The 24,309-nt window shown below is 38.8% G+C and overlaps 1 protein-coding gene across 1 annotated transcript in view; it reads right to left on the minus strand.

The window, feature by feature from the left end:
- Positions 1–513: 513 nt before the first annotated feature.
- The window catches only part of SLC30A4 (solute carrier family 30 member 4), a 29,774-nt gene continuing 5,978 nt past the window's right edge, over positions 514–24,309 (minus strand). Inside the window, exons 2-7 of the mRNA XM_019533656.1 lie at positions 21,712–21,858; positions 11,294–11,447; positions 10,794–11,001; positions 10,392–10,497; positions 4,529–4,663; positions 514–2,897 (exon numbers count right to left, since the gene is read on the minus strand). Of these exons, the coding sequence (XP_019389201.1) occupies positions 2,743–2,897; positions 4,529–4,663; positions 10,392–10,497; positions 10,794–11,001; positions 11,294–11,447; positions 21,712–21,858 (905 nt within the window). The 3' untranslated portion in view covers positions 514–2,742. The remainder of the gene's footprint in view (positions 2,898–4,528; positions 4,664–10,391; positions 10,498–10,793; positions 11,002–11,293; positions 11,448–21,711; positions 21,859–24,309) is intronic.

Raw genomic sequence — 24,309 nt, forward strand, 5'->3', positions numbered from 1 at the left:
ACTTCCATCTGAAAAAAATCCCAATCAATTAATTTTAGGTAGAAATTGCTCCAAAGAATGTATTTGTTCCAGAATTTCCCTGATATGGGACAATAGTATCAACAGACCAGGTCTCCTCCAGTGTTTTATTTGCTTCTTGTTTTCTGAACTCCTTCCAGTTTATCTAGTGTTCTGTTAACAAGTGGGTCAGAACTAAATGACGCTTTATTAAGAATGGTCTTGGCAGCTATTCTAATGGTGGTTTCTTTGGCCACAATTTTCTTGTTTGCTCATATTTTAAAAAGCATAATTACTACTGTGGAATGGCAAAAAACACTGAGGGATACTGCGAAAGGGAGCCAATGATTCAATCCAAATGTAGTACAGTTAGTGCCTCATGGTAGCCATATGTTGGCACCCTGGTACAATGGCTACCTGAAAGTTCTTAGAAGAAACCCTTTGAAATTACTGTGGTAGGAATCAGAAGAAATAGGCTAGAGACAGCAATACAAATAAATATTTTATAAGACAATGTGAAGTTTAATAATTGATTTAATAAATCCCACAATAAAGTAACACTTTTTTCAATTAAACAAATGTATAGTAAATCATTACAATAAAAACTCCAAATACACATTTACCATACTTCTAACTACATTGACTGTAAACCCCAATTTAATTAAATCCTATTTGAATATCCAGTAAGTGCAAAATACCGTTTTTTTTTTCAGGAAGTTTGTACAGAAGGGATGCACAATTTTTATAAACTGTGATATGGCTTAATTAGTGATATTCTGTATGTACTGAAGCATTAGCTTCCCCAAGACACTGCTACTTCATCTCTGAGCTGAATGTGCTGGAGTACTGTAGTATTCCTGCTTCTGTTAGAAAGAAATACAAACATAATCCAGCATTATGTGCACTTTGTCCAAACTAATACTGTGATGTTACTTTGCACCTCTGAAAGTTTGCCATGTAATTTGCTACCTCAAAAAAGAAAGAAAGAAACCAAGTCATGTTTGTTAGTCCTAATGTCAGCTACAGAACAGTCTGATGAAAATATGAGTAAGTTTCAAACAGATGGTTGGTTTGATATTTGTTTGTAAATACCAAGACAGTCATTGTAGGGCAAAAATTATCCTTTCTGATCCACTCACAGACTTATTATTGATGTCAGTAGAAGTACTGTATAGAGTACTGTATAGAGATCAAAGTGCAAAATGTGCAAGAGATCTGAGGCCAAATGCCAGTTTCCTTTTTAGCTTTGCAGACCATATTCATGCTGCTCTTGGTCTCATATCCAATTACCCTCAGACAGGTGTAATCAGAGTCGGGGAAGATACAGAAAAATCAGCAGGATTGCATGCAAGTTTACCCCTATACAGTCAAAGTGCAGAAGGCTCAGAGTGAGCCCATAGGACCAAGCTTCACAGAAGAGCCAAGCTCAGAAAAAATCTCCTGCTTGATATCCTCTTCTATGTTCAAATGCAAAGAAAAGCCCATCTGAATTTTACCCCTGTAGTATGGTTATCACCACCCATTGAATCAGAAAGGAGGATTTTGCCTGAAGATTGGTAGAAGAAAAAGAAAATATGTTAGTGAATTCATCTATTTTTCATAAAGCAAGCAGTGTGATACAGTGAATCATTGTCATTTATCAAATAGTTATGCACAGAACAAATGCAAAGATGAAACGGGGAAAAAAACCCAAAACAATTGGAGGTCTAAGACTGGGGAATGGAACACATGCGAAATCTCCTCTTCCTACTTGTCTGTTAGAATATCTATGTATTTTGCTTATATATGACGGTATCTTTATTATTTAAGAAGTTTGCTATAATTTAACAATGCAAAACAATCATGAAAAATGTTCAATTACAGCACATTTATTATTTATAATTAGAAGGCATGCTAATTAACTGGCCTTTACACTTGATTCAAATGTTGGTTTTCAGACATTCAAGATTATTAATAGTAAGGTCACCTTAAAAGTCAAAACATTGTAAAATAAATAAGGGTTTCTAATGCATAAATGCTATTCTAAAATACATTATTAAAGATAACCAATCAATTAAAATACATTGGATCCAGTCCTGAAGTCTCTAGATAAACAATGGAAGGCCTGGACAACAGACCACATCATTTGGGTCTCCGAATGCCTGTATTAAAGCTAAGTTTCTGTTCTGGGTACAGTAAATTGTATTTTTCCACGTGTCTGAAGAGACAATGTATAAAAGAGTTCAACTAGCACTGTGTGCATCATCATTTAAGATACTGTATGAAAAACTGACTATTGCAAAAATACTGTATAACCAGATCTGGGATCATTCAGCGTTATAGATCCCAGACACGATCAATTTTAAAGTTTTTCATTCAAATACTGAATTCTCAGTGCTCCATTTGGAGTACAGGTACTTTAGTGGCACACAATTAACAAAGGACAATATTGAAGTATAATCTATGAGGTATCTGCAGAGCCATATCTCAATCTGTAAACAATATTCTGGAAACATCTTTGTCTGAAAATCATGAGCTGAACAATAAACCAGTACAAAAGAGAGCACACAAAGAAATACGTGTTCTGTAGGATAACTCCTGCACACTTTTCAGAACCAATTCTTCCTGTCGCATCAACTATAAATACAACTTCATCCAAGTTGTTTTAGGGTTTTAGGGATTTTGTTCAATCAGTTTACATTTATTGCTCTTTAGTCTTTGACTACAAGATGAAGAATAAGGCAGCAGTTCCCAAAACATGTGAAATTAGGCACTGGAACTCTGACAATTTGCACAGGTTTTGTTTACTTCCTGTTTGTAACTCTGAAGCTGGACAGAGCATTTATACATTCCAAACGTGTTCAGCAGCAAGTGTCTGGCCTTGGACTGAACTTCCTCCCATTTGGATGAACTACCAGGAACTGAAAAATGAAGAAAAATATTAACATAGTTTATCTGTCAAGAAACTCCTTGCAGCCCAACTATTTCAATGCACATTCTACCTGGCAGAACTGCCTATTCATCTTTGTTTAACTTCATAAATTTCATATACGTTAGGGCTGGAAGGGACCTCGCAAGATCATTGGGTCTAGCCATCATCAGGTACAACCATAACTTAATACGGTATCTGTTCATTTAGCATCTTACTATATTATTTTTATCCTCTTGTTCTTGTAAACAGATCCTCAACTTTAAAAAAAACTAAGGGTTTGGTAGGCCAAATGATTTTTTTTTTCTGTACAATTCACACAGACTTGTGCATATGGTTCACTTTTACAATTCAGAGACAGAAAAGGTAAAATGCTTTGCTGCTTTATTATATATGGTTACCCTGCTTTAGGTGGGCAGGTTGGGGTGGTATGCCTTGTGTTGTGTCAGGATTGATGGTAATCTTATGAAGAGTTTAGATTATGGATTGTATAAAATGGTTTGGATAGGGATGATCCTGTCTCAGGCAGAGGGTTGGACTAGATGACCTGTGGAGGTCCCTTCCGGCCCAACTTCTCTGTCATTTTATAATTCTCTATGATATCGTATCTCACATAACTGCTAAATGTAAACACTCAGATATTGTGTTGGCTGTCTAAGACATTGAAATGCATTTTGAATCAAAAGATATTATGTACTTTCCAGAGGATATGTGGTGTTTCTTTTATCTGTATGTGACAGTTGCCTGTGCGCACATATCTTCCTCCATACCGGTATAAATCTTTGTCTTGCCCTCACTCAATAACCTTCTCAAAGAAATTCTCTTACCCCCATTTCTATCTGAACCCCAAAACTTGTACTGAAGCTTTCACTGAGTGAAGACAAACTGAACACTTGCTTTTTACAAAGCTTCTAGAAAAAATTATAAAATAATAAAAAATTATAAAAACTGATACCCACCACTTACAAATTAAATGGGGCAGCTGTTTTCTACACCAAGTTCAGATGATAAAGCTAAAGTATGTGATTCTGAGCTGCTCAGTTTTTCTAGGGGTAAAATCAGGCATATGAACTAACTCCATTTGCAATGGAGATGTAATGCACTGCTTATGATTCCTAACAGCTTAATTTAACTTAATTTAATTTAGAACAATATTTTAAAAAACTTATGTTAAAAAAATGTTTAATGCTTTGCTTAAGCTCTAGAAATGTGCAGTGGCTGCTGGGACAATTAGATGAAGACATGTTACAAGCTCATAAACAGGTTCTGCTATTGCATTAAAGAGCCAACAACCCAAACACAACAATACACAATTTGGGAGGGGAGCATGAAATCCCTATTTTATGCAAAGAGCTTTATGTTGTTTTACTGTACCTAGAGGTATAAGAAACTGCCCTTCACAGCAGTGAGAATTTACTTTCCACAGTTCTCTCTATAGCATATCAAAGATGTGTTTTACATATTTTAAAAGTGAATAATTTTCTATACAAAAGTCAAAAGGCTTGTTCTCAAAACAGATGAATCAGCTCTTTTTAATTATTAACACAGAGTAAAAGTTAAAGTTCCTTCTGCATTAAGACTTAATTTATGGCTAAATGATGCAAGTACTATGCAGTAACTTACCTAATTGCAAGTGGACTATGGCAGATGTTTTTCCTGCAGTAAGAGACCAAACATTTAGGTCTTCTATTGAATAAACATCTTCAATTTTCATTAGGTCTTCTTTAATGCGATCCATATTCAAATGCTTTGGAACTCCTACAGTAAGAGAATATATGGTTAAATTTACTGTGTTTTCAAATAAATAATTCACACCCCAACCTTCAAATTAAAATACGGTCAAAGACCTAAAAAAACAAATGATTGGTTCCTGTAACATTCAAAGTGAGTTACAATATCTAAATCAGTAAAAAAGATGACCAAAATTGCCACATTGAACAAGTCCAGAGTTAGCACAGGAACAATGTAGGAATTGCCTTATTAGCTCAGATCCAGGGGTATCCTTTCCCGCTTCCTAACTCCATGTCCTGCCATCACCAGACATTTCAGGGGAGTGTACAAGAACCTTACTATAGGCAGATGGAAAGGAATGAAATTCTCACTGTAAATCTTAAGAACTACAGAGGGGTTTAAACCAGATACTTTAAGGGAATATGTAAGACCCCTCACAGTGGACAGGTGTGTACTAAAATGCTAACTGAGGAATGTACTAAAATGTTAACTGAGGAAGTTTCTTCCCAACACTGACAAATTAGTAGTTGGTTTATCTCCTGAAGTATGAGGATTAACAACACTGATAAATGATGTTGGATAATGTAACATTGGATAATGTAACTTAAGATGATAGTCAGATAAGTGTCTAATCCATTTCTGAATCCTGATCTTGGCCACAAGAAATTAAGATGACAGCAAGTTCCACAGCATTTCCCTTGTAATCATTTTGAAAGTTAATGCTTTTTAATGGTATCATATCATGAAGTAAAATAAAAGTATCAAATGACCTTTGTCTTTCTTACATTCTATTACATATTCATCCTTCATGCTACATTGTAACAAATTATCTAAATATTTTTGAAGATTTCTAACACTCTGGAAGACTCTTGGTCATACAAGTAACTCGTTAAAAGGGCAATTAATTATTAATAAATACCATACATATATTACTGGAGCTGCTCAGAGGAAAAAGTTTTTATCCCTTGGAGAAACTATGGTATTTGAAAATTAGTTTCTATTCTGAATTCAAAAGAGTCAAAATATTGAAAAATTTCAAAGAACAAAGTTTCTAAAATGCTTTAAACTGGAAATGTCAACAAGAAAATTTTAAATTTTGATCCAAATTATTCATATGTTGAAATACCACTTTTCCTTTTGAAATACTCAAAATGGAAGAACATTGTTTCAAATTGTCAGTTTGAAACAAAAATGTAATTGTTTTAAACAGTTTTAAGCAGTTTGACTTGCAGTAGAATGATTCAGTTTGGCAAAGGTTTTGCCAAAAATTAATAGGTTCTAATGGAGAAAGTTTTTCTTTTTTTCCCCCCCCTCACTGACAAGAAATTTTAACATCTCTACATGATAAGGACATGAGCCATACATACTAAGAACAACAGTAGAGTTTAATGTAAGGCCAAGATCTTCAGGAACTTCCAGGGCACTGTGGAATTCACATGTCATTAGGAGGGGTAAGTGCCAGGGGCATGCAATCAGAGTGCCTTATTCACCTACTTTGATAAAAGGACACATTTTAGATATGTGGCAAGTCATCCCAACTGGGTGGGGTGACAATATTTCTTCATATGAAGTATTGGATTTGCATGTCCTGCAGCCCTTTCTGTATTAGGTGGAATCATGCATGCCAATACAACCGGCAGGTGAGGTGGCTACATGTGATCAGTTGGTAGGATTTCTTGTGCATGCTTTGTGCGCTTAATGAATTTTGGACACCACATGCTTTTGGTTTTAAGTGGATGGCCAAGTTAAGCATGTGGACCTACTGGGATCTAGGCACTTTCATTGTGTGGGCTTTTGTCAACTTTCATTAATTTTAAATTAAGTGGTAACGGAAATTTAAGTTCCCAATGAGGCAAAAGCTGCAAACATTGTGGAAAGACTCAAAGTTGCTATGACTGGCCTCCTCTCCTGGTGACCATTCAGGAATCTAGCTGTATGGCCTGGCAGGGCACCAAGCCTGCTTTTGGATTAAAGGAGTCAGAGGAGCTCAGTTATCCTAGTGCAGGCTCAATCTTTTAAAATAATGGGTATCAGTCTGTGGACCGGAGCCAGCCACAATCCAGCCCCTGGCGCTGCTCCTTTTGCTGCATCAGACCATCCCTACATGCAGTGTCCCAAGACCTGTGCTGCTGCAGTGCTCACTCATGCCTGGATCCCAGACTGGCCCATGTAGATCCTGCTTCTGCTGAATCAGCCATGAGGGTAGGAGCAGAGGGTCTACTGGCCTGATCCTGCCCGTGGACTGGCCCCACGCCATTCATCCAGCTGAGTTTGACACCCCTGTTTTTGACTCAAGTCACCTCTTGGAAAATGCCAACTCTTCATTTTCACTCTCCTTTTTTTTTTTTTTTTTTTTTAACTACAGAATTAATCCCCATTTACAAAGGCTAAAGGGAAACCAACAAAACATGCATTGCTTTTATTTGGCAGAATGGTACTTCCTGATGTCTGGCAAGCCACAGCCACCTGCTGGAGAGCCAGAGAGAGGTCAGCCATGCCTGTCAGCCATGCCTTGCAATGTGAAAGCCCGAGTCCTGTACAGCACATTATATAGCTAGCATTCCATTTCATATCCTCTTCCGATATGCTCAAAAATTTGCTGTGACACTAATGCTGGCCTCCTCAAGGAGTTTTAAGGTACCTTGGGTGCTCCTTTACAGGTTAGTACCTTGTAAATGGTGCTGTGTGATGTTCTGCCTATTTGTAGCTCGCATATTGCTGCAGTGTTTTTAGTAGATCAGTAACGCATTGATAAAAGCTTTCAATAATGCATTGATAGAAGTTAAATATAGGCTTTTTAACATTTATGGTGATTAAAAAAATACGTCTTGCTTACTGAAGAGAATGCTGTGATGATTTCTTTAATGATAAAATGCTTTGCTAAGATTTACTAATGGCAAATATGCTACTAAATATGCCACTAATTAAAGCATTGCTCTCCTTAAGTCAAAACACAGCACATTTTTTGTACTAGAACTACAAACTCCCTAAACAGAAATTTGTGGTAAGGTGCCTTTGTAAAATATAGTGCAGTCAGGAAATGAGCATGCAGTATCGTTGGTATTAAGAAAGCCAGCATCAGAACAGGAAGGGCAGCAAGCTAAACAGCAGACTGTGAAAGTTATCTTGAACACAGAGCAGGAGAGTAGTAAGATCACTTGCAGGAAAGAAAGAGAAGGAGGGGAAGCTGTGGCTGGCAGGTTGGCCGTTTCAAAGCAATTGGACTGTTGCATTCATGTCAACAGTGGTTGTTATTTGTGAGCATACAAGGCAGATTGTAATGCAAATGGAAGAGGTAAGCACTTGTACACAGCATCCACTACCAGAAATTAAAACAAATTCCATTTATATATAGCTCATCGTGCAATACCAATACACACAGGGGCCAGGCATAGCACAGGACTATCTGGAACAATGTGCTGTGGGTGCTTGGTAAGAATAACAATTCCTGGAGTATACAAAAGAGGCAGAATTCGGCATTTAAACAAGGAGGTGATATCCCAGGGTGAAAAGCTTGCAGGAAAAAGGTAGCTAGAGGATCACAAATGTGGATACACTCACATGAATGTGGATACACTCACATGAATATTATTATTTATGATATAATTTACTACAATGTGCAATTACTCCGGATTCCAACAAGAGTAAAAATTCTGGTCAGTAAGGAGTCACATTTTATGGATACCCTTTTTACATCAATGTAACTGTATTCAAACCAGTACAAACAGCTTATGCAGAGAACCTCTATTTTGGGGGTGTTTTCTATTTGGTATTTAAAAATGGGGTTACCAAAAAACTGAACAGTGTTTTCACTGAGCTATTTTTACTGGCACCTGAATTTAATGTATAGTGTTCTAAATTAATTCATTTTATTTTTTAATCAGTAGCAGGGTACATTAGAGATTCCCAAGGTTCTGTAATACCATTTTTAAATATCATTATATCACTAGTTACTGATATAAAGTATAAATCAACTGCTTTTCCATAAAACTGGAGGGTAACCAGTGATATAATGATATTTAAAAATGGTGTTAAAGAGCCTTGGGAATTAAAACTTCTGGGGGCTACTTCAGTTACAGGAAAGTTAGTTGGAAAAAAAGTTATGAAACACAAACATACACATAGGAAGCTCAGTATCTAAGAATGCCTCATTTATTAAATGCTAAGTTGTCCTTTCTGGTTAAGGCTGACAAAGTTTTCTGGCTTTGAAATAAAATAACCACTTGATAATTGCTTTCATAGCATTCTTTGCCCCAGGAAGCATAGACCTAACCTCTAATCCCCTGCATTGTGCTGCAAGTAGACTGCTGTGCTGGCTTTTAAATCTATATTAAAGACTCAACTCTAGCTCCTAATATTAGGTAATAATAAAGTTTTCAACTTAACATTCCAATTTTAATAATGAAACTTAGGTTGAATGCACTTGAAAATCAGTCCCACAGCCTCTCATGTTTAGCAGTGGTCTTGGATAGAACAAACCAATATAAATTAACATTTGCTGAGTTGGAAAAGTTCTCTAGGTACATGAAGACTACTTTTCATCACTTGTAATAATATACTTAATTCATACATTTTCATGACATTCAGGAGACCTATGCAAATAGCTAACATTCAGACACGTGAAATTTGATATGCTTGTTAGTTCTCCTATCTTTTCTTTGGCTAAATCTCAGTACCCCTGTCTAAGAACTAACTGAAGTGTTTTGCTTAGAGGCACAGCTCTGCACTTTGCCCTCTCAATCAACCTTTGATCTTTATGTTGTTTTTATAGGAAGAAAACGATTTTACAATCAAGACTTGTGAGGCCTTGTTCAGAGTTCTTGACTCACTCTTGAATTGGGATTCAATAATAAAATGTCAGAAGGTTGCAGAATAATGCTAGTTTTTTTCCCCAAAATTTCTTCCCATTGCATTTTACTTGCATAAGCAATAATGGGAGTGTCAGTTAAGATAATGCACTGCAGCCTGCTGACATTTTTACTGCTCTGGTGCCTAGAACTGCACTGAACAAGGTAAGATGAGATGCTAGCTAAAAAGCCGTTGGCCCATCTGTGCTCCTGACTATTGTCACTACCAATACAAATGCATCAAATGTACAATAAAAATAATAGGACATTTTATAGATTACAAATTAACACAGACACAGCCTGTGTTTGTAGTCATTTGATCCAGGTGTGCCTCTCTTTTTATAAATATTTACTTTTGAAGTTAAAGTAAAATATGGGATGAGGTCCTTAGTTAACAAGTATATAGCGCAGGATGGATGGCTTGAGTGGGGGGTATGCAAAAGTGGTGTGCAATTCACTGCTGCACTCTCCAAATTTGGGCCAGCAGAGTGCTAGGCATGGTCCTCTAGCAATTGCATACATTCAAAAAGCCTGAACACTGCTCTAAACTTGCTCATTTGCCAGCATCTCCAAAGCCTGAAGCAATGATGAGGCTAAGGAAAGCCCCAGCAGTGCCTTAAGACAACAGCAGGGAAAACATGGAAACATTATACCAGCTCTGTGCCCCTAATTACACCCCCTACTGGCCTTATGGCCAGATTCTGCTGGTGATGCAGGGCTAATTGTTGCATCACAAAGACTGACTCATGACCTCTATGCTTATTTATTCAACATAATTTTAAATTACTCCAAATATGTTTTAACAGAGAAGTAACAAAGAATTAGTCATTACCACCAAAGCACCTTTCACTGCAACCTGATACTTAATCGATTGATTAAAAGCACTGTAGAATTCACACAGCTCTTACCTTCCAGAATAATAACTCCTGTGTCGCATATGATTCGGACTGTTGTAAAAATCACAAGTACTGAAAATATGTAAGTACATATAGGGTCAGCAATCTTGTATTCTGGCTGCAAGGGACACATCAAGAGTTTGTAAGGAAATATAACAACAGACCCCTTGTAAAGACTTGCTCCAGTAACATACAGTCCCTTTTACTTTCCAATTTAAGTCTATTTCATCCAGATAACTCAAAATATTGCATAGTAGAGGTGTGATTTCATTCATTTTCGATGAATGTCTAAAACTAAACAAACAATAGTTCTGTAACTTTAAAAAAGTTATTTTTTAATTTAAGATAGGAGTTAACATCAGACTTATGCATGTTCACAAAAAAAAAAGAAAAAGCAAAGAAGCAGTCCCTTACCTTGAAACGTATGATATAGGCTGCTATAAGTACACCAATACTTTGAACCAGGTCCCCAAGGGCATGTACAAATGCTGCTCTCACTGCAAGGCTGCTGTGTCCCTGGCTATTCCCAAGGGCTGTGTTAGGAGAGCTTGATGGAGGTATGTGGCTGTGGGAGTGTGAATGGGAATGAAGATGACCCGACTGATTCAGCAGAAAACCCATTCTGAAAGAGAAAGGGAAAAAAACAAACAAAGAATATGAGATATTTTTTCCAAGTATTTTGACCAAAAACTGGAGAAAAGATAGAATGCATGATGCCCATTATTCCTCTGTCTTACTTTGTGGGAAGGAAGAGATCCAAAATCCAAATACTAGCATACAAAGAAGATCACAAAGCAATTCAGACATACTCAATTAAAAAAAAGGTACAGCACGCAATGAATTAATTGACATAGTGTATACTGCATTTTATAAATGTACTTAGCAGTCTTTAATGGACGGAGGAGAGAGCTTACATTAAGTTTACTGCCACGCCAACAGCTGCTGTAATAAGCATTATATCTCCATTAATTTCATAGTCCATATGGATAGTTCTCTGAACAGCTTCATATAACAGGAATGCCATCAGGATATATACCAGCAACACACTAATGATGGCTGACAATACTTCTGCAAACAAAAAGGGAACAACAACATTACAAGAGCAAGCTGCAAATCTACTTCCCATTTTAAAAAAATAACTTACAATATGATGGTAATGTTGGAGTGATGTTGTAGCCATAATGCCCCGTGAAATACACAAGAAACAAGGCCACTCACTTATACTGTTACATAGTGTAATGTTATACTTTGCTAGTGTTAGGCAAACTAATTTATGATGTATTTTCATGGCACACAATATATTATAAATCAAGCTAAAATTAGAATATGCAATCAGCAAACAGAATGGCTTGTGCTGCTCAAACTGTGCACTTTCACATCAGTTATCCTGGAAATAGGTTCTCCTGATCAGATCAAAACTTCTGAATAGGTTTGAGGGATTCCCACCTAGCTCAAATCTTTGCCTCATGCCTTTCAAGGTGAAGGCCCAATCCAACATGTCTGAAGACTGCAGCTGTAAAACTTGATTGACCTGTCTGTAAACTAGGCTTTTTTTTTTAAATGTAGACAATATAAACTGATGATTATTTCAGTGTTTTAAAGATGCGCACACGCATGTGCGTGCGTGTGTGTGTGTGTCTTTGATAGATAGATAGCTAGTTTTGAGCTTTGGGCAGAGGCAACAAACACAGAAAATCACACAGAATCATAGAAAAAAAAATTTGTGCGCCCAATAGTACAAAATCAAAATGCATAAGTTCTGGTGAACATTAAAACTGTCAGTATGAGAATGTGCACTATTTATTGTGCGGTCTACTGATAAAGAGCTACAAAATATGAATCTGCAGTTGTTGTTAGAGTCTGCCATTGCCTCTCTCATAAAACGAAGAGTATAATTAATATCGACTGAACTGCATTTTGGTCTTGGAATTTTCAATTACTGGCAGGGCCTTCAGAGCTCTTGTCTGTAAGTGCTTTGCAGGTATTCCAAATCAACAGGATTAAAAAGTGAACATAAGAATCAAATCACCTTTCACCTTCTACAGTCATTCATGCCTGGGCAAAATAGGTGTAGGACACAGTTGTTCTGCTGTGGTAAAAATTTATGCCTCCTACACATTGGTTTTAAGTGACAATAAACGAACGGTACAAAGCAATGCAGTCTAGAAAACAAATATCATGCAAGACCTCTGAAGTGGCTCTTGCAGCTTTTGAAAGAAAACTGTTCTGACACATGAAGCCTGCTGAAAGGCACAGGCCACAGAGCACGAGGGCCCTTCTAGAAATTTCTGTGCTATGTAAAATCCTACCCTGTACGCTCAAAGAATGCACTACGCTTAGCTGGTCATAACAGGTTTAGTGAAAGAAACCCAGATTTGTCCAAGGCTGTAATGTATTTAGGAACACCATTCTGTCTTCTCTAAACTCTAACTACGCATAACCATTTTTGAGGGACTATTTTGTTGTAACTGGTGGCTTCAGCACAGTTATTTCAATGCACATAAGCTCTTGGAGTAGATTTACAACCCAGGAATCACACACAAGGAAGATGCATAATGGGAAGAGTCTCCTTGTACCATAAGGCTAAAATGGCTCTGCAGCCCCTTTGTAGAGGCTGCTTCAGCAGGTTCAGATGCAGTTTCTCCCTCCAGAAGGGATGAGGAGGAAAAACACCTATTCAGGACAGGAGTCCTGCTCCTCTTTGGAGTTCCTTTCAGTTTTTTGCATGCCTACATAGATCCCTTACACTGAGAAATTATCGAAGTGCAGCTGCCTAGGAAAGGAGGAGAAACAATTAGCATTAAATATACTAATTGCCAGTACAATAATCCATACAAATGTGAATTATCTTATAATGTGCATTTTTACAAGATCCAGACTTGCAGTTCTCTGAATATTTGCATATTGTCGAAACCAAGCAATGAAAAAAGTCCAGGGGAAAGGTTTGTTCTCTTAGGACAATTTTTCCTATATTAGGAAACTAGTTTTAAACAGGGTTTTAAACTAATGGTTTCTGCTAATATAGTTGTTTGATTCTCAACAGTGCTATGCACTATCCATGCAGGTCTTCACAGTGCAAGCAGCAAAACTGTAGCAGCAATTACAATAAATTGAAAACCACTTCTTAACCAGTGGAAACTCTGGGGGAAGAGAAACAATTTGACCCCAAACAAGTTAGGTATTTTTGAGACTCACACGTTCAACTAACTTTTTGCTGAATCCAAAGCAGGGTTCTAAAGCGTTATACCCGAATTCCTGGAAGACCTCCCCGTGAAAGCTTTGGAAACCATGAACCTGGGAATGCTGGAAGTTGTGATGCTCATTGAAAATTGATATTCTTGTTGGTTTCAATTCTAGTGCAAAACAAGGATGGCAGTTTCACAGAGCAGCTGAGATTCGAGTCCAGGAGATATTTCAAAAACTTGCCATTTCAGTCAGAACTAGACTGAAATAAAGAAAGTTACAAAAACCTGGAAAACCTTGACAAACTCCAAGTCTCAGTGGTCCAATTCCACTGCGCATTAGCGCAGCAGGCAAAACCTGTGCTAACAGGCAGTAAAATTAGTCTACTGTGTATTAACATCACAACAAAGGCGTATGGCAGCACTAATATGCAGTAGCACCAATTACAGCACATTTAAGTTAGTACTAAATGTGCCATAACTACAGCGCAATAATGAATGTGTAGATGCACGCAGTGTCTTATCCCTGTCTGCCAGTCCTAGTCTCAGTCTTTTCTCCATGTTTCCTCCAGTTCCTTACCACCTCTGCATTCAGTTCAGACACCTTGATACTGTCTTGGACCTAGCAGGGAGTCACTGTGACTGGCTCCCTCCTTGGTTACATTAGCAACCCTGACAGCACAAGGGATGGCCATCCCATCTCGGAGGAAGGGTAGCAAAAGGGCTCAGCAGGGAACTCGAGGACCTCCTACGTGTCAAAAGAGAGACTTATGATGGATGGAAGGCTGGAATTACCACTAAGGAGGAGTATTCAGCACTGGTCTGTACCTGCAGGGAGTGGATCAGGAAAGCCAAGGCTGCAACCAAGCTCCATCTGGCTTCACATATCAAGGATAACAAAAAGTCCATTTTCAGATATGTAGGGAGTCGGAAAAAAAAACCAAAGGTAACATTGGACTCCTGCTGAACCAAACAGGATAGCTGATAACCGACACCCAGGAAAAGGCTAACCTGCTTAATGGGTACTTCGCTTAATGGGTCTTTTATCAGTCCAATGGGACTGCCCTACCTAGCTGGACACAGGATGGCCAGGGTGAGGGAGTATTTATACCCAGCATCGGTGTTTATCTAGTAAAGGATCATCTTGAGAGGCTTGACACCTTCCAACTCAGCTGGTCCTGACAGATTACACCCTAGGGTACTTAAGGAGCTGGCAGGTGTCATAGCCCAATCATTGGCAAAAATATTTGAAAACTCATGGCACTCAGGTGAAGTACCTGAAGACTGGAAGAAGGCCAACGTGGTACCCATCTTCAAGAAAGGGCGGAAAGGAGATCCCAGGAATTACAGGCCAATCAGCTTGACCTCAATCCCTGGTAAGATTCTCAAGAAAATTATCAAGGAGACCCTTCTGGATAACCTGGCTGAGGGCAACATCCTGACGGATAGCCAGCAGAAGTTTGTTGTGGGTAGGTCTTGCCTGACCAATCTCATCTCCTTCTATGACATCAGTAAAAAGACTGACATCATATATTTGGACTTTAAAAAACCCTTTTATTTGGTGTCCTATGACCTCCTCATGGATAAATTGGCCAACTACAGTCTTGGCTACCCCACAGTCCAATGGCGGGGAAATTGGGTCCAACATCAGAACCAGAGAGTAGTGGTTGATGGCAGCAGATCATTATGGTGCTCCATGACCAGTGGCATCCCCCAAGGCTCTGTCCTTGGACTGGTTCTCTTTAACATCTTTATCAACGGTGTGGACATTGGTGTCAGAAGTACACTGACTAAGTTCGCCCTAAACTTCGGGGCACAGTATCCACACCTGAGGACAGGCTAGTGATCCAGGCTGACTTGGATACACTTAGTAAGTGGGCAGACACAAACCTGATGATGTTCAATACCAATAAATGTAAGGTACTCCACCTCGGGCGGGGGGGGGGGACCCGCACCATACTTACAGGCTTGGTAGTGCTATGCTTGCTAGCACCACTGCTGAAAGAGACTTGGGGGTCATGATTGACCACAATGAACATGAGCCACCAATGTGATGTTGCAGTTGGTAAAGCAAACAAAACCCTGGCTTGCATTTATAGATGCTTCTCAAGTAAATCTCAGGATGTCATCTTCCCATTGTACTCGGCCTTGGTGAGGCTGCAGCTGAAGTACTGCATCCAATTCTGGGCTCCGCAATTCAAGAAGGATGTCAAGAAGCTTGAAAGAGTCCAGAGGAGAGCCACACGCATGATCAGCAAGCAAGAGAATAGGCCTTATGAAAAGAGGCTGAGAGCCATGGGACTCTTCAGTCTGGAAAATTGCAGGCTCAGGGGGGACCTGGTGGCTGCTTATAAGTACATAAGGGGTGTACATCAGGATTTGGGAGAACATCTGTTCACCAGAGCGTCCCAAGAAAAAACAAGGACCAATGGTCATAAACTCCTACCAGACCGTTTTAGGGAAAATTTCTTTATGGTCCAAACCCCCAAGACCTGGAATAGACTCCCTCCAGAAATGATGCTGGCACCTACTCCGGACTCATTCAAGAAACGCTTGGATGATTATCTTGCTGGGATCCTTTGACCCTAGCTAACTTCCTGCCACTGCAGCAGGGGGCTGGACTTGATGATCTTCAAGGTCCCTTCCAGCCCTAAGGTCTATGGAAACTATGAAGAATATAAGGGATTTTTAACATGGACAAAACAACATTATTTTTCCCTAATTTTATTCTTAGACATGGCTACCCAGGTTAGGTTGACTTATTTTCTAAAAAGAGAGGTTGAGGCAGCCATCAGCCATGGAAAATCTTCTCTCAAAATAATTGTTTAGGATGAAATTTGAAGCAACTGAAAATAGGGGCTTGGAAAGTAAGGAAAAATTAATAGACAATGGTATCAGATTCAGCTATAATTCACGTGCATTGGCAGCACTGAATAGGCAATTTGTATCATTATTATTTATTTTAATAATTAAAGTGATCCAGGGATGCCGATGCAATCTCCTTGTTAGTTAGTTATTTTGCCACAATATCTACCTTTGTGTCAACTGCTCAGTGATCAAAGTTGAAATTACAACTGTTCTGAATTATAGATGCTGTTTCTTGTCCCACACATGCTGTGATGATTTCTTTCACAGCTAGAACAAAATTCTACATTGTTCATCTGAGCTGGCATTTGACATCTATTTCAGTTCTCCCAGCCTTAAATCTGTCAGCATACAAAAAATATCTTTGTTGCAGATTATATCATTTTTACCATGGAACTCTCTTCATTTGTTTCAGGCAGTGACATAGTAAAAAGCGTGCCTCTGTAGAAGCATTTTATTGTCATTAAAATATTTTGGTCCATAGTTTAATTTTGCTGGCAGAAAGAAACTCTCACCAATGCACTCAGCAGGCCATTGTATGACTGCTGGCTGAACACAAACATTATCAGGCAGTAACAGGCGTCTTGGAGGAGACTGTCATGGTCTTAGATGATTTCAGAGCAACAGCCATCTCTAAAAAGTCCTCAAGTTATCCACACACTTGGTGGGGTTCTTCATGAAACAGGCAGACTATTCATGTTGGTACCCTTATAAAAACAGTGCTTTGCTTCACATTAGCTTTCAGAAAAAAATCCATCCTGTTGGAATTATAAATTTCTTCTTGCTACAATCCTTCATATCTTACTGAATTAACCATGTTCTATCTAAATAGATCAATTATTTCTGGACCTAATGACAGTCTCACCAACAATAGAAAGCTGCCAGATTCAGTATCTGTGGTTAAATCTGCTTAGTCACTAGCTGAAAAGGGGATATCTCCACTTAGTGAAACTGACTTAATTTTCATTTTTAAAGATGCATCACATTCCAAACTTGCATGCATATTTCACTTTTACTTCCACATTTTTCTAACCATTACAGGAGTTGATAAAATTCCTTTTCAGGACCTGAAACAAAGCCAAAGACAACAGATATTCTGCATTTAAAGATAATCTGAGTAGGTGAAAGTAGTGCTAATTTTACTCCAGAATTCAAATCGATAATCAATAGTGCTAATGGGCAGGATGTTGCGGAAACATTTTTACAAATAAAAATGCTCTTTCAGGCTTGGGGAATGAAGAGCTTTTAAAATTCAGGGATCTGTGAACAAAAGTTATACTGAACGTTAGCAATACTCTCTGCTGTATTTGTAATATTGCCAAGATAAGTGTCTAAATAGATTAACTAAAAAGAAAATCAATGCAGAATGCATCAATTTTCTTATGTTCCCACAGTTTTAGAAAATAGTTCATATTTTCTGTACTGGAATCTCCCTCCATGTACTAGATTTTTAATCATTTCCTACTTTTTAAATACATATTTGATTAAATTCAAATTAATGTTGATCTTAAATCATTTCATAACAAGGTTCTTATAGTACAAAATCATCTCAAATAGGGACAGAAGTGATCTAACCAAGGGGTGCCCAACCTGTGGCACAAGTGCCATAGACAGCCTCTGCGTGGCCCATGGCAAATCTGGGAGGGCAGCACAGCAGAGCATCAGATCATCAGGGACCATGGGGAAGGAAGCAGAAAGCAGAGCAGCAAATCAGTTAGGGGAAGGGGGGCAGAGTAGCACTCAGGGAGGGCACAGGGTTAATATGTGGCACACCTGCTAAAAAGGTTGGTTCCCACTCAACTCCCTGCCCATGGCACTCTACACTGGTTCCAAAATTTGCCAGTAGGGAAGCAATGGCATCATTCCCCTGCTGCCAAAATCCCAGATCCATGGGGAGCCCCATGCCCTGTGTACTGCATTGGGCACCTAATCCCAGCACACAGAACTGGGCGAGGGCAGCACAGGGCCCCAGGGCCCAACCTCGGTATGGGTGCCAGGAGGGAATAGCACCAGGCCCCTGGGACCAAACCCTGACATGGGGGATGATGCCAGGCCTCTTGGGGGGCAGGCAATGCTAGGCTTCCAGGACCCATATCTGATAAGTGGGAGACAAGAGGGAGTGTCACCAGGCCCCAGATCCCCAGCACACAATGAAAATCATGGGACAGGAATGAGGTGGTACTCGGCCCTAGGGCCCAATCCAGCCCACAGATCAGCCCTTTACCACTCATCTGGCCCACACTGTTGAAAGGTTGAACGCTACTGATTTAGCCCATCCCTCTGTCCCAAAGCAGGAGCAGCTATATATAAAGCATTCCTGGCAAATATTTGTCTCACCTGCCCTTAAAAATTTCTACTTGGGTTTCAACAACTTTCTTAGGTAATCTAGTCCAGTACTTAACTAGCCTTTCAGATAGAAAGGTTCTCCTGATTCCAACCTCTAGGACGTTTCAGAAAATGCAGCCTGAAGTGATTAGAGCAGAAGAGATTTTATTCCACTGCTAGTGTCCACTCATGTGACGTTGGATACGTTATCCAAAATGAGCGCATTTAAGTACTTCAACTTTGGCAAGCAAATGCATATAAAACTGCTGGACCCTAAATTTGATCATTTTGACCTTTCAATCAATATGCCCATGTCTCCCCCAGCAACACAATGGAGAAAACAGTACTTGGATACTCCCACAGGAGTATTCCAAGGCTTCATGAATTAATGTGCTTTGAAATTCTTGAATGAAATATATAAGTAAAACATCTGACGTGGAGCCAAATTGACTTCCATGTGAAATACTGAAAAGATCCCTGAAACACATTTTCCTCTCTCTACCTTGAAATGCTTGTTACAAATACAAAATAAACTCAAATAGATACGGGCCCTTTGCTCCAGGTTTCTACAACTGCCGCATACTTTCAAAAGAATAGTTTAACAGAAATGGTGTTCTGTTTTTTAAGAAGATGGACTGCTGTCCTTTATTTTCATCTTCATTTGGTCTTGGGTCACATATTCACTTCTACAGACAAATTAGTGCTTGAGTTACATATTACTACAGAAAACTCTGAAAAAAAACTGTAACATTTTGAATGAAGCCTAGAGAATTCATTAGTGCTAAATTCTACCACACAAACTTCTGTAAGTATTCATAATCCCCCAGAAGTGCTCCAAGGCAAACCTGAAGGGTCATATTGCAGGGAACTCGAGCCACAAAATTAAAAACTCTTGAAAGAAAAGTTTTAAATCGAAATGCTGGCAGACCCTTTGTTGCTAGAAGTCCAACCAAACTCTGCTACTGGACAGTATTATGCAGTATTATGTGACTAATTGATAGCCTAAAGCTGGGTGATAGGGCTGATGAATTCTCTACTACTTATTATAAAATCTGAAATAGTAATTGTAAACTTCAGGTCTAACATTGTACAAAGCTATAGGAAACTTGGAATTTACAAGCATTCTAAATCCCAGATGAAGAGAAACAGCTGTGATATTTTATAAAGAGCACAGTAGTTGGAGAGCTCCTGTAAAAATATTTACAATTCAGGACCTGCAATCAGACATTATTAGTAGCATCTCATACTATTAAAGATTAAAATGTGTTCTAGTCATAACTGTAAAAGTTCTTTAAAAAGTGAATTAATATTCACAACAGATTTCTGAGGTTAGTAAACAATTATTTTATATACGCATCTACTTCTACTGATGCCTAAAATGGGCAGACTTAAAATAACTTTACGAAGGTCCCAGAAAGAATTAGTAACAGGCTGAGATTAACACCTTGGCATATAAAGCATGTACCAGCGTCAATGTTTCTCCACTCTTCTTTGTAGTCTGGGGAGGTAACTGACACAACAGGAAGGCCCCATGGGCCCCACTCACAGCACAGTTCTATGATGCTACTCCACAATAGCATGGACTTGAGAAAAGAAGCAATCTTGTGGTTAAGGCATTGGCCTGGGGATCAGAGCTATCACACACTTACTATGTGATCTCCAGGAAGTGATTTAATCTCTCTGTGGAACATTTTCCCTAATTATAAGATGAAGCAACACCTCCTTTCTTTTATGTTTTATCTGTCTTGTATATTTAGACTAGGTTACATAATTATTGTGATACCTTTAACTTATTTCACTAGAAAGCCTGCTCAAGTCACCAGAACTTCAAAACCAAAAGATCAAAATCTGGCCCATAGACAGGAGTGCACAGGACCTAGTTGCTAAAACAACTCATGTTACTATTGACCACTGATGGATAGCTGCACATTCAGTCCCAGCCATGTTGCTACCTGGGGAGTTTTCCCCTACCCCCTTTGGCAAAACCTCAACTTTAGAACAGTATTATGCTTGTGGCATTATGCTATCAAGATCATTTTGGACTTTCCCCTAAGCCTTGTCTATGCTAAGTTTCCAACTGGAGTTAGCCGCACAAGAGGAGGTCACTTTTATACAGGTACAGCATTTCTCTAGGAATGGATCAGGACAGATATTTCCTTGTATCCTTGGATATTCAAAAAATCCCCTGGTAGCCAAGGCTGTAAGCTGAATGATTGTTGTCCATATGAGAGATCAAATTCTCACCAAGCAGTTTGATTGGCAATAATTAATACTAAGTTATTTGCAAGGAAGAGGCTATGCCTTGCTACGTAACTGAAGATTAAGTAATCACTGTTACATTAAATTTCCTAAAAGGAGCTGTAATAGTACAGTGATTGAAAAGATATATATTGTCTGGAACAAAGCCTTCTCCAAGCAATTTACATCTGAATGAACAGCAGAGAAGGAAAGAATAAGAAAGTTAAGGCCAAGGTGCCTGCTACTTTCTATATCCTATTAAACAGTGCAGTGAGGTTGGTACTCAAAAGAAACCAATCTGACAGCCAGGGACAGCTTTCTCTTTGGCTATACAAAGAGCATCAATGCAGACAACAGCAGCATAACCTTTTCTACAAAGGCCCCCCTGTTTATCACAACTTTGCTCTGGAGAAAACAAGACCTTGGCCCGGATCAATTATCTGTGTGCCTTTGTGCCACAAACAATTCCCCAGTAGCATAAAACTAGCACAGCTCTGTACTACTGCTGTGATCAGTACCATAGAGCCGCACTTCTTATAAGAGTATAAAGAGATCTTAAGAGTAAATGAGAGTCAGGACTTTAAAATGTAAAGCTATTTTTAAATGTGCATTACCCATTTTCTTCCAATTACTTAATCCTCTACAATAGGACTCTAAAATTAGACTTTCAAGTTGTTAGTCACACCATTGTTTTAATAGTAAAATCCAAAATGTTTACATACCTAAGCGATGGAATCCAAAGGTGAACCTTTTTGTAGGAGCTTTTGCAGATAACCATAAAGCAAGGAGGGTCAAAATAATACCACTAAGGTCAGTTAACATATGGAGTGCATCTGTCATGATTGCTAGACTATTTGCAACATATCCACCTAAAAATAAAATGGGAAAAGTTAGAGCATGCAATATTAATGATTCCGTGTAACATGCTTTTGGCAGAGTTTACAACCACCAGCATGCAGAATGCTGCACTGAGCAACTGGATATGCTTCATATAAGCGTTCACCAAATTGATGGTTTTACCCATTGCAATCAATCTGCCATGCTATATTATAATGCTACCATGGTGATAAATGCAGTATAAATAGCAACACAGATTAGGTAGTTAGGAAGGACTCAGTCCTAGGACTTCACTGAGACTACTTTCTAGCAAAAGGTTTGCAGGAACAGGCTCAAAGTAGCTTAATGTCTTTTCTCTGTATTATTTTGTGTGTTTAGTCAGCTGATCCTTTTGTTAAGCCACTGCTGTAAATCTTTTGACACTTTGAAATGGGGGTAAAGCTCCACTGACTCAGTGACAAAGAAATTCACCCTCCCCTCTCAATTTTCATTACATTTAACCTTACCCACCATCATCATTCCCTGTCCCCAGGAGGAGTGGATAATACTTTTACTTGGAAATATTTTTTCTTTGAAATTTATTCCACTTCTCATAATTAATTAACTGATGTCAATATCCCCAGATCACAAGGTCAAATAGACTGATTTGCCCCAAAGCAGATGTCAATAATATTAGATAGAAGGAGTGGAGGGATTAATCTAACATGCATATATTCTTCTTCTCTTTACACAATCCTTTCTCCAAAGGGAAGCCAAGGACTTTCTCATGTACATATCTTAAAATAACGACAATGAGACTTATGCCTGTTCCCATTGTCCCTGCTAGTTCATCAGCATTTTAGTTTGTCTCTTTGTCCTGGGAGAAGTTTGAGATTATTTTTGCAATTGCTGCCAAGTATAGTATGATGCTGGTTTTTCACTTACCAGGCTCCGGTTTCAGGTTTAGAACTAAAATAATACCTCAGATGGAAAGGCTTCTGTTTCCATTATTTCCCATTACCTGACCTTTGTGTAAGGACAATTTGAGGATCCTATCTAAACTACTAGAGCGTAGCAAAAGAAAGCTCATAACTGGTAGATTTCCTGATAGGTCAATCACCAAAAAATTGTCTGTATGCATATGTTGTGGATGCAACCATCTCAAAAGTGCATTATAGTGGTTGCCAGTAATGATCACAAATATCTAAATTTGATCTCTCCTATGAGGGCAGATTGAGGACCCTGGATCTCTTCAGCCTCCACAAGAGCAGGTTGAGAGGGAACCTTGTGGCTGCCTACAAATTCATTGGGCGGGGAAGGGGAGAGAAAGAGGCAGCAAAGAATAGGGGATGCTCTGTTTATCAGGGCACCCCTTGGAGTCACTAGGAACAATAGCCACAAACTGATGAAGAGCAGCTTTAGGTTAGACATCAGAAAGAAGTTTACGATAAGGGCTGCCAAAATCTGGAACAGACTTCCAAGGGAGGTGGTGCTCTCCCCAACCTTGGGGGTCTTTAAGAGGAGGCTAGACAGGCACCTGGCTGGGGCTGTCTGACCCCAGTACTCTTTCCTGCCCAGGGCAGGGGGTCGGACTCGATGATCTACTGAGGTCCCTTCTGACCCTAACTTCTATGAATCTACGAATCATCAAAACAAGCAAAATAGCTTAGAATATGTTACCCTTTTCCCATCCATTCTGCATGAAGCTTGTGACCTTGCATTAGTTAAAAAAACAAAACAAAAAGAAAACAAAAGCAAACCTGCAGTTTGAAACATTGGACTCCGCTTGATTTTACAGTCTTCATTGCAGAAAGAAAAACAAGTCAAATATAAAGAAATTTGGATCAGTAGCTTTACTTTATGAACCTTTTAAGCAGTGATTCTTAACCAGGGTGCTGGGACATGCTGGGATACCACAGTCCTTTGAAGGGTGCCACAGGAAGTGAGAGAAGATAAGCAAGGTGTGCCAAAGAAAGCAGCTAAGGAGAGGCTGCAGTTCTCCCTGCTTGACTGCTCCCCCACCCACACTGCCTGGCCCCTCTGCTAGGAGGTAAGTACTGCAACAAATACTGTTGTTTTTAAAATGGGATGCTGTTCAATTCACAAGTTACAGAGGGGTGCCTTTAGCCTAAAAAGGTTGACAACTACTACTTTAAAGCAAGCATGTTAGCATAAGTATAGCTTTTCTGTTCAGTTTTTCTCTTGGTTTTTAGAAGCATGCCAATATTAAGACACCTATGTTATAGGCAACTCCATTAATAAGAGCTCAGTTAAGGCCACTTTCGTTCAGATCAAGTCAATTCTTTGTAAGTAACCTCTCTTTTTCTTAAAAATAACCTTTTAAAAATAAAATAATAATAAAAAGGGAAATTAAATACTGAATAATATTAATGTAACATGAATGATGACAAGGCAAGAATTGAGAATTCAAGTCATTCTAAAAGTTAAGGTTCTTAATCTCTAAGTGTATGTTCTTGATAAAAGACTTAAAAATGGTTTAAACA

This window comes from Crocodylus porosus, unplaced genomic scaffold (genome assembly GCF_001723895.1).
Source record: "Crocodylus porosus isolate Cpor-Errol unplaced genomic scaffold, CroPor_comp1, whole genome shotgun sequence".
NCBI classification, from domain to species: Eukaryota; Metazoa; Chordata; order Crocodylia; family Crocodylidae; genus Crocodylus; species Crocodylus porosus.